The 13,693-nt window shown below is 41.0% G+C and overlaps 1 protein-coding gene across 1 annotated transcript; it reads right to left on the bottom strand.

Moving 5' to 3' along the window:
• Window positions 1-1,793: 1,793 nt before the first annotated feature.
• T265_15040 (hypothetical protein) lies at window positions 1,794-12,094 on the bottom strand (the record flags this gene model as incomplete). Its single annotated transcript, XM_009176325.1, has 2 exons — window positions 1,794-2,003; window positions 12,011-12,094. Coding segments are annotated over 2 exons (240 nt in total), but the record flags the coding sequence as incomplete, so codon positions are not given.
• Between the last annotated feature and the right edge of the window lie 1,599 nt (window positions 12,095-13,693).

Genomic DNA, 13,693 nt, shown 5'->3' with positions numbered 1-13,693 from the left:
TCTAACAACATCAAGGTTTTTCGTCTTTTCTAAGCACGAACATTTTCTCCAACCACCACGCATCAGTCGTCGAACCATAGTTAGCTCAGCGGAAGAATAATTCCCTGTTATGAGCGAAATTCATTCCGAGAAATTGCCACTCGAACAGCCAGCCAATACGTGACCACGTGATATGGTTCCCGTAATTAAAGAGTGAGTAGTACTATTTCTCTTCTAAAGGCGAGCCATTCGCGCTGCTAATCAGCGCTCGTGGTCACACGGGTGACCGTTAAAACTAATAGTCGGGAGCTTGTGGAGTTCGACGCGAGATGGGCATTAGTGATGATCCTGGATAACGGATAAACAGACATTTACTACCGTTCGGCTTTTCAGCACAGATATGCATCACTGACATAAGCAAAAGTAATATGCCCCACCAATTGTATTGTCCAACGAGTTGGCGAAAAATACATGCGAATGTAATCGACAGCTCCTTTCATTGATTGGTTCAAGAGTTTTGGGGCTAAATGCTAAGACGAAAATAGGGAAAGACAGCTAAAAAACGAGAGAATATCACANAATATCACACACGTCACAGTCGTCACCACCATGGATGCCATAATACAAACTTTCAAAAGAAAGCAGTTCAGGCATCTAAGCAATACTCAGTCATCAATATAGAACAATTCTTGGACAGGCTAATGCCATTGAAATTGGAGAACTCCATTTCCATTTGTATTTATGGCTCCTAATATGTATCTAGTACCTCTAAAGTACTGCTGCTCTCACGCAATATTACCGGTTTGTCTAAATTTTCTGCTGCATCTTGACCGGATTATCTCCGTTTTGACTGATCCGTTGAATACTTTTATTTCAGCATTTCCGTTCCTTCACCCCTATTGACCCAGTTGCCCTTTTTGTGTTTAAATCTGCCCCCCTTTCCATACTTACTTTGATCATCTTTTCACTTACTATCTTAGGCAGTTATCCTTTATTTATTTGGTTATTCCATTCCACGATCTTGTTGTACTGTGTTCCAACGTTCCGGTTTTCTGTCCAATCCACATGTTGTCTTTTTATGTTACGCCCTTCTTCACTCGCTTTTACATTCCGTCTTCGGGCTTATTGTTCACAGAGTGTTTGAATTAATCCACCAAGTTTTTTCTGCTTTCTTAGTACCTTTCGTTCGTATGTCTTCGATTTCTTATGTGCTCGGTGGATCTGTAATCATTTTCCCTAAGAGTGAAGGACTGGGTCTATCTCAGTGTCATTGTTGATGGATTTCTCCATTGGGTAAAACACCCAAATAAATTTCCGTTCCTTCTTCATTAAGCTTAATTATAACGTATGAAATTTTTCCAGTTGAATTCGTTCCCTTCTTATTCATCATTTACGGGGACGGGTAAGTGGCTAGTGGGTCGTAACAGCAAGTTGGTTTATTTGACCCCCTGGTAAGCAGCTTTCCTTCAAGCTCGTTCCACGTAATGTTTATCGCAATCATTGTGCTGGGATTCTGTGAATAACGTTTACATTCTTCAAGGCTTCCATTTTTCCCTCTAGTTTTAATATTACCTTACAAAATGTATTTCTGGGTCTGCAGGCCACCATTATATTTTGCCGTCCTGGTATTCGGTCGCGAGAATGTCCATAAGAGGAGTGCCATTCTTTTGACTAGTTTCTGCGTTGTTGTGTTGAACAGGTTGCCTTTTATATCAGCAACAACCAGATGAATATTCGGATACCTGATCCCATGAAAGACGTTACTTAAAAGCGCCTTCTCCGTCCTTGGCCCGTTTTGTGTTCCTACATTTATCAGTCCACTTGAACCGTATTCGGAGGCACCGTGCGTGTGGCAACTTGGATGGCACTATGGTAGTTCAGAGCTAGGTCCATCTGAGTCATTCTCCTGTAGACTTTGGTTTGTGCTTGCTCACTCGGCATTTTGATGATGGTCGCGCCCACTTTCTTCTTCTGTTCTGAATTCGATGCGCCCCGAAAACGCTGTTTAACAACCGACTTACTAGCTACAGTTCACTGATATTGGAAAATAGAAGAATTTCATGCACGCAGGCGATCCTCAACTTTGGATTTATACCGTGAACTACCACTCATTCAAACCTTTACATCATGATCTCCAAGTAAAGCTTAAAACTGACAGCCTCTTGGTGATCATCTCACTTGTTTCTGGTATTCACCATTGAATTTCCAGTAAGTGGTATGACGGGGGTTGAAACTTCACTGATGTTATTTTCAAATGAAAATTCCGTACAATAAGTGGAGCCCACCTATGACGAAACGCCAACAAAACACCTTGCACCTGGGCATCATTGGCAGTGAGCATCTCATGCAGTTCCAGTAGGGAGTCAGCTATTAGTTAGTATGAACACTGAACCGTTTGGACATGGGCTCCACGGCCACCAAAACCCGCACAACTCAACTTCTAATGTTTGTTAGTTTTTCGAAGATGTGACTCCTGTTACTGATCAAAAACTATGATCTATCTGAAATCGGTTTAATGTTGACGCTGCGAGAATTCATAACATGGACTCTGATGTTATTACTTATTTACGCGTCTGTGAAGGTCCATAGAAGCGTTAGGTATTCAAGTCTTGCTTGCGCATTCACCACTATTCTTCTTCTCTGGTCCTTTACAAGTTCTTCTGGACGAAGATAAGTGGTAGTGCCGTCAAGAATGGTTTTACAGTGCCGGGGTAATCCGGCCTGTCCGTGAGTACTATTAGGCGTCCCCAAGTACCTGGTAAATGATGGTAGCTACTTTTTTCAGGTTGCTCATTTCGCGTTTTTTATTTAATGGAGTAGGTGATAATGTCCTGTTGTGTGTACTGGCCGAAAAGATGGTTTGATGGCATCAGTGTTAGGATAATGTGTCAATCACACCAGGCTTCATTGCTGTTTTTAGTCTAGCCGAATCTTCCAGGTTGGTGGCGTATTTTACAGTGCAGGTGAGTCATTTGATAACACATCGTTTTCAGTCTATATGAGTCACCTATTTGGGAGGTTCCTGACCCTTGATCTGTTACAGTTGCTTTTGTTCTCATTCATGATTGCCTGGGGTACCAACCGGGTGGCGTGTTCACTGCCGGCTGACTGGTGAAGAATTGGAGCAGATAGTGGCTCTTACACCTAAGCCAGAGTTGTGAATGCGCATTAGACTGAGTGCCGACAACCTGATGGTAAGCACGTGTCAACTCCATAGTGTCCACAAACCAACTAAGGCCAAGTGGCGGGAAATTTGCTATCAGTTTTGATAGGGGCGATGGAGACTGCTGACTCTGTGGATTCGATCACAGCACGGAACCGGTGGTGGCAGTCAGTGCACTGAATTTCTATGACTGGAAAAATTTGTCGAAAACCAAAAGAGAATAAGAGAACGCTTCGTGATTTGCTTTTCCAAACTGTGTGCCACATGCAATAGCGCTTCATTTGACATACGGACATATCTGCTCACAAGCAACTGTACAGTATCTGTTAACTTAACAGTCTCTGTTGGGATTTCAGTAATGCTTATATGAGTTGGGGATTAAGGAGCACAGATTCCACTTTCACTTGGCACAATTGGTTTACTTAAAATATCCGTATTCCCAAAATATCTCAGATCAGTTTTTCGGCAAAACTTAAAACATGTCTGCTTGCCTCGCCAATGGCTGCTCCTTTGATAAAATCGAAAGTACTGGTCCTGCAGCAGAAGCGAGGAGACAAGCGGGTTTGTCTGACAATCAAGGTAGACTACAATGTCTGTCATTAGCGTGATGGATGGAAGGGTTTTCGTTTTGCCTTTACAACCATTTATCAGTTCAAAGCGCCTTGGTTGAACATATGCAGTAGGTGCATTCATTTGATCTGCAAAGATTGTCCACTGTTTTACCCTAGAAGGGAAAGAATCACAGCCAATGTACACTGTCCTAAATCGTCCACGTTAAATGATTAGAGGTGACAGCCTAGCCTAAGTTTGATGAGCAGCCAACATTATGTACTTCCTTTTAAGAGTATCGCATCTACGAATAATGGTCGATGCTATCGCATACTGTCTATGAGTTTTTTGTTCTAAATGTGACTCCTTTTGGTTGACAGTTCTTGCGCAATTTACTCCGTTACTCGAAGTATCTTGCACCAAATCTAATGCATTAGTAAAGGGGGCACTCAGAAGAAGGCAGAACAAGCGGCCATACTCACTACCATCATGACGCAGTCGGCATGAATACCTTACTATCTGATGTATCATATTAGTAGCTATTTTGGAAGGGGGAAAGTTTACCGGACACTATTTTACCAGAAGCCTCGTCAAGATATTCGGAATTTACCTAGTCTTCATTGCTTAGCTAAATTAGCCACCACTGGCTTCATGCTTATCAGCTGATACCACTCATTTATATCACTGGCATTGAGGAAATTGATTCCAGCAACTTGAGTTAGATGGACATCTTATTTAACTTGGTTATTAAGAAGATATTGAGTTGAGCAAACTTGTTCAACCGTGAGACCAAGCATTCTATAGTTGCGTCTCAGTTGAACTTTGACTGTCGTCGTATTAATTATCAAACGAAATGATTCACATATCCGCCGTACATCCTTATTAGCAGATTACAACAAACGAGACACTTGAATGTGGGAAGAGTCGGGTGCAGTGTTAACGTGTGGGTTCTAGTGCTGAATAAATCAAAGGACCGTCCCAAATACATTACTTTCTGTCCTCTCAGAAACTGAAGGACCAACTCGGCTGTCTAATTGTATGATGGGAATCCAAATCTAACTGTGCCTGCGTCAGCATTTCACTGTGGGATCAGAGTCCATTTCATCTTCGACCCTACATACTGAAATAAATCCATTTCAGTTAAAGGATATCAAGGTTAATCTATGTTTCTATACTGAAGCACGTTGGAGTAACCTCATCTCTTTTAGATGTTATATTAAGGAATCACGATCCTAAGAGCACGTGGTCACTATACCCTCCCCCGACATTGATATGCTCACAGTAAATCCTTTCTTTCGAGAGAAGAAAAGACAAATATCTACATTACCTGAATGCTACGTCAGCGTCTAGATGACCATTAGCGCAAGTAGGATGAAAACTGTCTCAAAAGAATAAACAGTTGGATGACTACGTAAACGTCTTTGCCAAAGACGGCAATTCACTACTTCTCCAGATTGTAAAACTTAGGGCGGAGCTATCCCGTGACTTTTTTTGAAATGTGTTCTGCGTTTCTACGAAATTTCAGCCATTAAATGTTGCGGTCTGAACTCGCGAGTGAGTGCAGAATGAATTGGGGCTACTTTTGTGGTCGGTCGCATTACAGCTGGGTATTTGTGTGTGCTATGCACCATGTATCACTTATCCATCCTACTGGATAGGGAATTAAAGCACCTTGAAATTAATCTCAGAAACAATCCCCTGTTCTGTATACTACTCGAAAAATGCCGGCGAACCGTTTATGAGTATACTCATTGCTCCATAGTTTTTACACTGTACGTGCAGTGACAACCAGTGAACGTTTGAAAATTAGGTGAGTACTTTTATCTGTATGTAGCCTATGTATAATTTTTTGGTGGGACCTTCGTGTACAGAATGTCCAAAAAAAATACTTTCGGTGGAATTGAAACTGACGTTTTCATGTCTTAAATACGTACATTTCGGCCTGTTCAGGGAGCTGCTCACACATGATCGGTGTTGTTTTTCACGTTTTCTATTAGGAACTTATATCATGAAGGTTCTGAGGTCGTTCTAAGAATCCTTTCAGTCAGTGGCCTGCCTGAAACTCTCTGTACAAAAGTCCGTCAATTTTTATCTCGTTACCTGACTGTTCCGGAGACCATCAACACAAAATTAGTACAACCGTTCTTAACTGATTGCCTATTCGTCTTTGCTTATTTGCAATTTCGTTCTCGTTAACCACTTTGTTATAGAAGTATGCTGATACCCTCTCATATAGAACGGGACTACTAGCATCAGTCCATCTACCTGTCCTTCTGTTTATTTATTTATTTCTTATTTTTTATCCACGTATTCATTTATTTGTCTGTTCACCCGGCTGCCCGTCTACCCTTCTGTTCCTTTTTCTGCTTGCCTGTCTCTCGACCTCTCTGCGATTGCTTGTCTTGTTGCCAAGTGGAGAGATATTTCGCCAATTTTTTTGGTTTTTGGGACGGCTTAATTCACCCGAGATTTCCCCTCTTTTATCGCACTAATCATCGTGGGATAAACGACAATGTGCGTCAGCGCACTTAAAAGCAGGTCCTCGGAACAGCTTCGACGGACTGCGTAATTTCGTGTAGGTAAATGCGCTCAATAGCGCAATATCATGTGATCAATTTTGAATTGAGTATGCTCAAACAGATGAGAGTAAAATTTGGCAAAAAAACAAAAATATGGACTTACTGCAGGTACATGTTTCACTTTCATCGCTTCCAGGACTTCATTTCGTTGTTTTTTCATGTTTTTCTTTCGGAGTAATTCTATGTTCGCAAAAATGACGTTGTGTGCTTTTCGTCTTTGTACTATCTTCGTGAAAATATGCAGTCTTACAAACCTTTCCGAAGCGAGAATAATGTAGGACTGCGTTCACATTTACATCCATCTTTCACAATCGGGTTGACCAGAGTTTTTTCTCCTCACTTATGATAGTGAGGATCTAAGTGGCTTCGTCAACTACATGAGTAACATAGTGAAAGAGGAAGTAATCATGTTTGTGAACAAACTACTAGTTAGTCAAAATATTCCTCGTCTATCCTGTCAGTAGTAGACACAGAATATGCAAAAGCACTGTGATGTGTAGCGACGAAGCAGGGAATAATAATAGTAATGATATTAATTGTATCTGTTGTATCCCATCTCACTTAATTCTATTTACACATGAACTTTAGGGAGTTTTAAGTTCATATTATGCATCGCGTTCCGTGTATAAATGTCCATCAGTTGTTTCATGCCAAAGAAGACTCATGGGTAATGCACACTTCACGAACTCAATGAGAAATTCTAACCATTAACTTTCTGGGTTGGTTTTTGAATGCTATCATTAGACTGTGTCCGGCGTTGCAAGTTATAATGAATCGATAACTGACACTATGATGAGCTCGATATAACTCAGTAACTGGGGCGCGAACTTACTGACCGGAGTGTCTGCGGTTTGAACCCAACGCCAGCATCTTGGCTGCTCCTTCCTAAGCTCAGACGGTCTAGCAGTATCTCAGCCCTGGTGGTTTCTTCGGGTAGTTGTGCACCGAAAGGCGCTACCCATAGTACTATTTTCATGAAAATTCATATGACAGTGTATAGAAAGCTGAAAACCTATTAATGAATGCCCATGGCAATGATTTGAATAGAATGGAAACTAGGGCATTATGTTAGCAAGAACATGTTTAGGCAATCTGGTACAACAATTCAGTATGTCACTTTACGGCATTTGTGGTGTTCTCATTCATTATCACCTCTATACCACCATAATCACATACTGGGACAGAGGCGCAGATTCTGTCATACGATAAGTACATTCTTCCTCAGCAACGTAAGTCCAACTTTACTTTGTCTTCCGTTATGTACATGCTTTTCCTATTTTTTCCAATGAGTTACACAGAACTACAGATGGCCAGCTGATGAATCGTTGCCCATAAGCTATTCAATCGTCGAAAATGACGGCTCATCTTGTAATTAGGCCTTGCTTAGTCAGATACTGCCCGCGCTAATCCATTTCTATCAACACATTTATAAGAGTTGCGGTGACATTTTGGATCATCTATGGTGTGAGCAACCAAGTATTGTGCCAGTTAATCTGTTCACATTGGTTGATATTTTCGACATCGTGGACCAAACGTGACAGTGTAATTCCGTGCTCATAACAAGTGCACAAACTGTTAAGAAAAGCGGGAAAGAAACTCCCTCGGAGCGAGCTAAGCATGTAAATTTGAAGTTTCTTACCCAAAGCTTAATGACTGTGTTCCTGATAGGAATATACCGATTTGAAATTTTTCATGAATTGGTCGACCGGGGGGAATCTGCGTTACCGAATCAGCCGACACCCATTTATCGTCCGAGCCTCGACGGTGGAAAACCGTTGAGAAACCGTGTAGAAAACCTAAATCATCTCGCAATAATGAGATAAATTGTCCATATGTGTTGCGTATTTTTTTGTTTTTCTGAGAGGACTACATCGGTACGTCATATCAACTACCTAAGGGGTTCCGTGTGATATTTCGGGGTCGAGTTACATATGTTTGCAGCTATTATCAGGGGAATCAGTGTTATTCAGCCATTTCTTTTTAGTCGATGTAGAAAACTAGGTATGAATCAACTGCTCCGTCTCCAACAAAATGATCAACCCACGGATGAAATACAGCATACTTTATGGCATTCTGTTCAACTCCTTAACACGTCAAAGACCGCAGCGACAAATTTTCCATCAAGTGGGTGTAGAGAGATCAGAATCTTTACCCGTCCGTTTAACCTTTGGGCCACACGTCCGTTGACCGGTTTCGCAGACGGCGAAGTTGATCTGAAGTGCTCCTCTCGATTTAACCTCGACAAATACACTCATTTGCGTAACAAATTGGTTTTAACTGCAGTCTCAGCTGTAGCTCCCGTTTATTATGTTCTGCATCAGCACGTGATCAGATGAAACATTTCGGTCAATTTCCAGTAGGTGGATATTTGTCTGAAACAGCTGTTTACTCCACGGATCACACCTGAAGTTCCGCCCGCTACACCAACAATTCGGCGGACTCGTGACCAAAGGGTCACAGCCGGAATCATGCATCAGATTTATGGAACAAACACTTACTGTTCGTATCTGAATACCATACATGCAGGATCTTTGTCTATTTACAGTATACTCTCAAAGCGTTTTGGCCAAACTGATCTTCCTCGTTTTGATGCGCTCTAAATATCTTGACAGTATATGATACGCTTGCTTGTTGACTGTTTATTCGCACCCCAGTGGGATAGTTTCTCGTCTGTCTGAACTGCCAGGTGAGTGATAGTGTACTAAAAACACTATTGAACCTTCCTCGAAGAAGAAAGATCTCCTTAAGAAAGTCTTTAGTCCATCTTGTTATCCCCACTCAGTTGGCTTGCTGCACAAGTCGCAGTTTGATTGGCCTGGTGGTTTTTCATGATTTCACCATTTATTTATTTCTTGGTGAAGATATTTCCATAGGTGAATTGGCTTTTCTTGAATCTTCTTCGACACCCTTCCCTGAAGGAAAGCACATCCTTCCACATCGGTCCCATTGTGAGATATGTTTTGCTTGTTTAGCTAGTTGAATAGCGGATTATTAATCCTGTTACATTCAATAAGCAAAAGCTAGAAAACCCTAGTCTTCTTATGGTGATGTGCAAGCATCACTTTTGTCTTCACTTCATCCTTGAGTTGAAATGGTGACCTTTGTCCGATCATGAATTACGAAAATACTGACGATTTATTGGTTTTCGCCACTGGCTAACTTAAAACATCATAACCCTGCAAAGAAGTCCAAACCCATCTCCCTTCAAAGCGCTCTGAGGTAAATCGTTCATTTTACTATTCCATCTGCTGGTACGGAGATTCCTTTATAACGTTCTGTTAGTTATCATTATGTACCTATTTAGAGCATCTCGTAGCATCAAGAAGTACGGTGATCCTACAAGTCAGGGTGCTGAAACAGCTTTTGATGAACCAAGGAAGTTCCAAGCGACACTTCAATTGTTCTTCAACTCTACTTGAAAATTTACATATACTTGCGTGCCCTTTATTAATTTTTCAAAGTTTAACTGTAATCCCCCTGCCTTTCCCGGATGGGGCTTCCGTCCCATCAAATTGGAAACGAAGGTTGTATCAAGAACCGAAACTATTTCTAGTTCCATATATATGTAAACCTTTGGCGTTTCAAGAATGTTTTTTGCCAAGCGATTGGATTGCTGTAGTTAAAAAAAGTGATCATAAAGCTAAATTATCGTAATTTTCCAAGACAAACAAATTCTGCTTTGTGATTTTCTTTTCTACGTGCCTATAATTTTGTTCGCGTATGATGTGACACAACCTGGCCAACTAGATTTCTTGTCAGCCAGGCTATATGCGGAATAGGATCAGTGAACCAAGTTATGTCCTCAAAACGCAGTTTTGTTTACGGTATTCGGTATTTTTTCCACCAATGACAGACAAGTTCGGGTAGTTTTTCCTGTGTATTCTTTTTATGAAATATACATGCCATCACTGATTCAGTTTTGCTGAGAATATACCGAGATAGGATTTACTGAACATGCGTGTCTGCGTATATACCCGCAGCTGTTGTGGAGAATCACGTTCCCAAGACTCCATCAAATATATTATTTGATATTTCCAACAGTTTTGTCGGCATTACCGTTGAAACTGAGCTGCAAAACGTGTAGATGTGGTAATGTACCGAATAGTCTCAACAATTTAGTAGTTTTTCAGAGTTTGGCAAAACGGTGTTGAAAATGGTAACCAGAATGTTTTGTCTTCGCGCACGATCTTTCCACTAATGACAAAACCATGCTTTATGGTGTTTTTTGGAGTACTATGAAGGACCTAAATCTCATGACAATTTTTATCCCCCAAGGTTTTCGCCAGGCATATTCCATATCGCCATTTTGATGAAAATTCCATTCTAGTGAAGGAACACAAGTTTGTGAATAAGCCTTCTTCATCCTCTAGCAGCTGCAGCGATAAAATAGAAAAGGAGACCGAAATATTGTGCATTACTGGTAAGTTGTTGGTATAAAAAGAACAACGCTATCGCTTTTGCTAGCAAACAGGGATCCACATGTGCGCGTGGTGATCACCTTGGCTATTCGCAAAATCTATTGGTACTCTTTGGTACTCGATAGATCATAGAAGCTACAAAACCGGATTGATCCGGTGGTCCGTATTAATCAGGTGACTAGGGAGATCGCTCCCGATTTTTGGCAAACCGGTAAGTGTTTATCGAGTCCCTGAAATAAGCGTCGTATCATTCGACCAACATAGATAACTGAAACATGCAAGAATCTTGAACCCGCACTTTACTGTTAGAATTTTTTTAACAATCCCCTCATTACATGGTCTTCCACCAGGCAAGAGCGGTCCGGCGGTCATTTAACACTTCCTTATTTGGCATTGACTAAGCGTCCAGACGATTCGTTCCAACGAAAGGTGAGCCAAAACTGTACAAGTCTGGTCAGCATTTTAATTTCCAGAGCCTTTTGGACATGCAATACAAAAGAAACCTCCTACAGTGTCTGGTTTACATAGCCGATAGAATATGCAAAAATAATAATGAACGGCAGGAACCCTGGGAGATGATGGTACTTCATAACAATTCGTACGCAGGCGGCACATAGCTGCCGAGGAATAAAGCTGAACGGTTGTAAAAAAAAGTCAACATAAAATCCGTTTCCACTCAATAACTCCAACAACTTCAGTAACACGTCAGAGTTTCTTCGGTGTCATGGATGTACTAGGTTTGAATGAAACTTTTAAACATTGTTGGATAACTTGCAAGAACTCACTCTGCAGATGGTCCAGCAAAGAGATTTAGACTATTATGATTATTCTGCATCCTTCGTTACCGGGTTTCGCCATCGCGCGACTAACGAAAGGATAAAAATTACTGAACACGATCATAACTAACGATGGCGTTGTCTAGTCTGATGACCTCAAGTTCCACACTACAAATCATATTCTTCGAGCATGCTGGCTTTCGCACCTTGTAAAATCGGACTGCATTTCAATTAACGTGGAACAAACCGTCAACAACTATGACCTAACAATACGTCCCCGCAAACCAACCCATCGCTACGCACCACTACACGCCTCAGCAACGCACTGTGATGAAACGTTTGCAATCAAATTACCCAGCTCAGCGAACAAGCCAACTACCATGGTTTTCTGTCCTGGTTTGCCCCGTAGGATGTGTAGAACTGGAATAATGGTGATCAAACCATGCCAAAACTCGAAAGGCGCAGCCCTATAAATAATACTTATAGCAGACGGTCGAACAAGCACTGAAAGTAAAGGATGTTTCATTGATTATATGAGATACTCACCGTTGTCAGCAAGTAGTAGTTCTATGACCATGTTTGCATTGGAAGTTATGAGAACAAATTTACTTGGGAGATTTATGATAGTATCTGCAAACAAAAGCATTATAAATGATAAGGCTACATCGAATTCTGAATATGCGTGCTTCCAAATATGTTCGAAACCGAATTATCATGCTTTTATCGATTATTCTTTTTCTTGGAGGTAGCCGAGTAAGAATCAGCCTACGCATCACATGATATGCTTAAAGCTGTATCCAGATAATCAACAGTGGAGAATTTCGCCTTCCAAATGTTTCACAACTTCCTCGATCAGCTGATTTCGAAAACTTTTGGCTCTTGACTTATTCTATACAAAGTAGAAAAGAAAACGATTGTTCCCTAAGCCGTATTTTATTGTGATTCATAGGTTGCCGTCCATTCCTTTTCACCGTCAGTTTACATACCACATACTCTTGACCACATACTCTTGTAAAATACGACCGTTTAAAACTTACTTTACTATGTGACACACTTTGTTAAACATTGTGAGTGATTTTGGTGTATGAACTTGAAACAGACAGGTAATTCGATCTGTTAAAGTAGATTTTCATGATGGAAATTCAGAATTGAGTGTTGATCGATTTTTGTTTCAGAATATTCAGTTCAAACTTAAGCCTTTCATCAGTTCTGTTGGCAATTTCTCCTGTTTAACAAATCTACACAGTTTTAGAGCTCCCTGATCACTTTTTAGTCTGCTTTATTGATTATTGTTGGTTGAGTCCGCTCATGGCCAGACAGTTTGCGGAGCACGTGACGACGCGTAATTCTAATTACCCCGATCTCTCGTTTGTGCTCGTTATCTTGATGCGGAACAAATATTGATAAAACTAATTGGGTGTAAACCTTCAGGTCAATATTAGTTTGGAATATGGGGATTGCAGTTCGAGAGCAAACTTTCAAGGCCACTGATTGAGATATAGGAAAGTAAGGCCCTGATATCCCGAGCAGGATCAGTTAATTTCTACGCCCCTTTGTGGAGGCCTGGTATGGTATTTTAACCAGTGACCAGAAGTTCGTATTCGGTATGCAAATCCCGTGCACTAACTTCTTTAACAAGTCGCACATTCTGTGAATCACATTTCTCAATATATAATTTTTCACTATTTTGCATGGAAACCGTGTCTTAAATTTTGTAGGTCAGACGACAGCTTCTCCTACGATGTCCTAGCTTTGACCGAAGTCATGCTTGTTGGTTACATTTGGCTCAATGTCCTGAAAACATCGAGCATTGGCGTTGGTCAAATCCTGTGATTCTGAGCTTTTGATTGCAACAGTTTACAAATTTATCACACACATCTGAACTTCACGAATCCCTGCGAGTTGTCCATATTTGTATTCAAGATAAATGCAAATGATTGCGACTCGTAGTTTGCACAAAATTAAATTACTTTTGACATTTATTTCAAAAATCAAGAAAGAGAAATCCTATGCAATAATTCTCGGTGTACCATTGTGCACACCACCGCACATCACGGCAGTATTTAAGAACGTGAGTGGATGTTGACCTATCACATTGTATTTCAGCTCTAATACACAACTCATAGGGTTGTAGAAAATTCTCTGACAGTCCACGACAGGTTTTGACCTTTTTAAGGCTCACCAAGTAGTGTGTTCCGGACGCCAGCCACCCCTAATAACCGAACGTCA

The sequence above is a fragment of the Opisthorchis viverrini genome, assembly GCF_000715545.1.
Source record: "Opisthorchis viverrini unplaced genomic scaffold opera_v5_325, whole genome shotgun sequence".
Classification (NCBI taxonomy): domain Eukaryota; kingdom Metazoa; phylum Platyhelminthes; class Trematoda; order Opisthorchiida; family Opisthorchiidae; genus Opisthorchis; species Opisthorchis viverrini.
The sequence above is the reverse complement of the archived record's forward strand: the minus strand, read 5'-3'. Positions and strand labels throughout refer to the sequence as shown.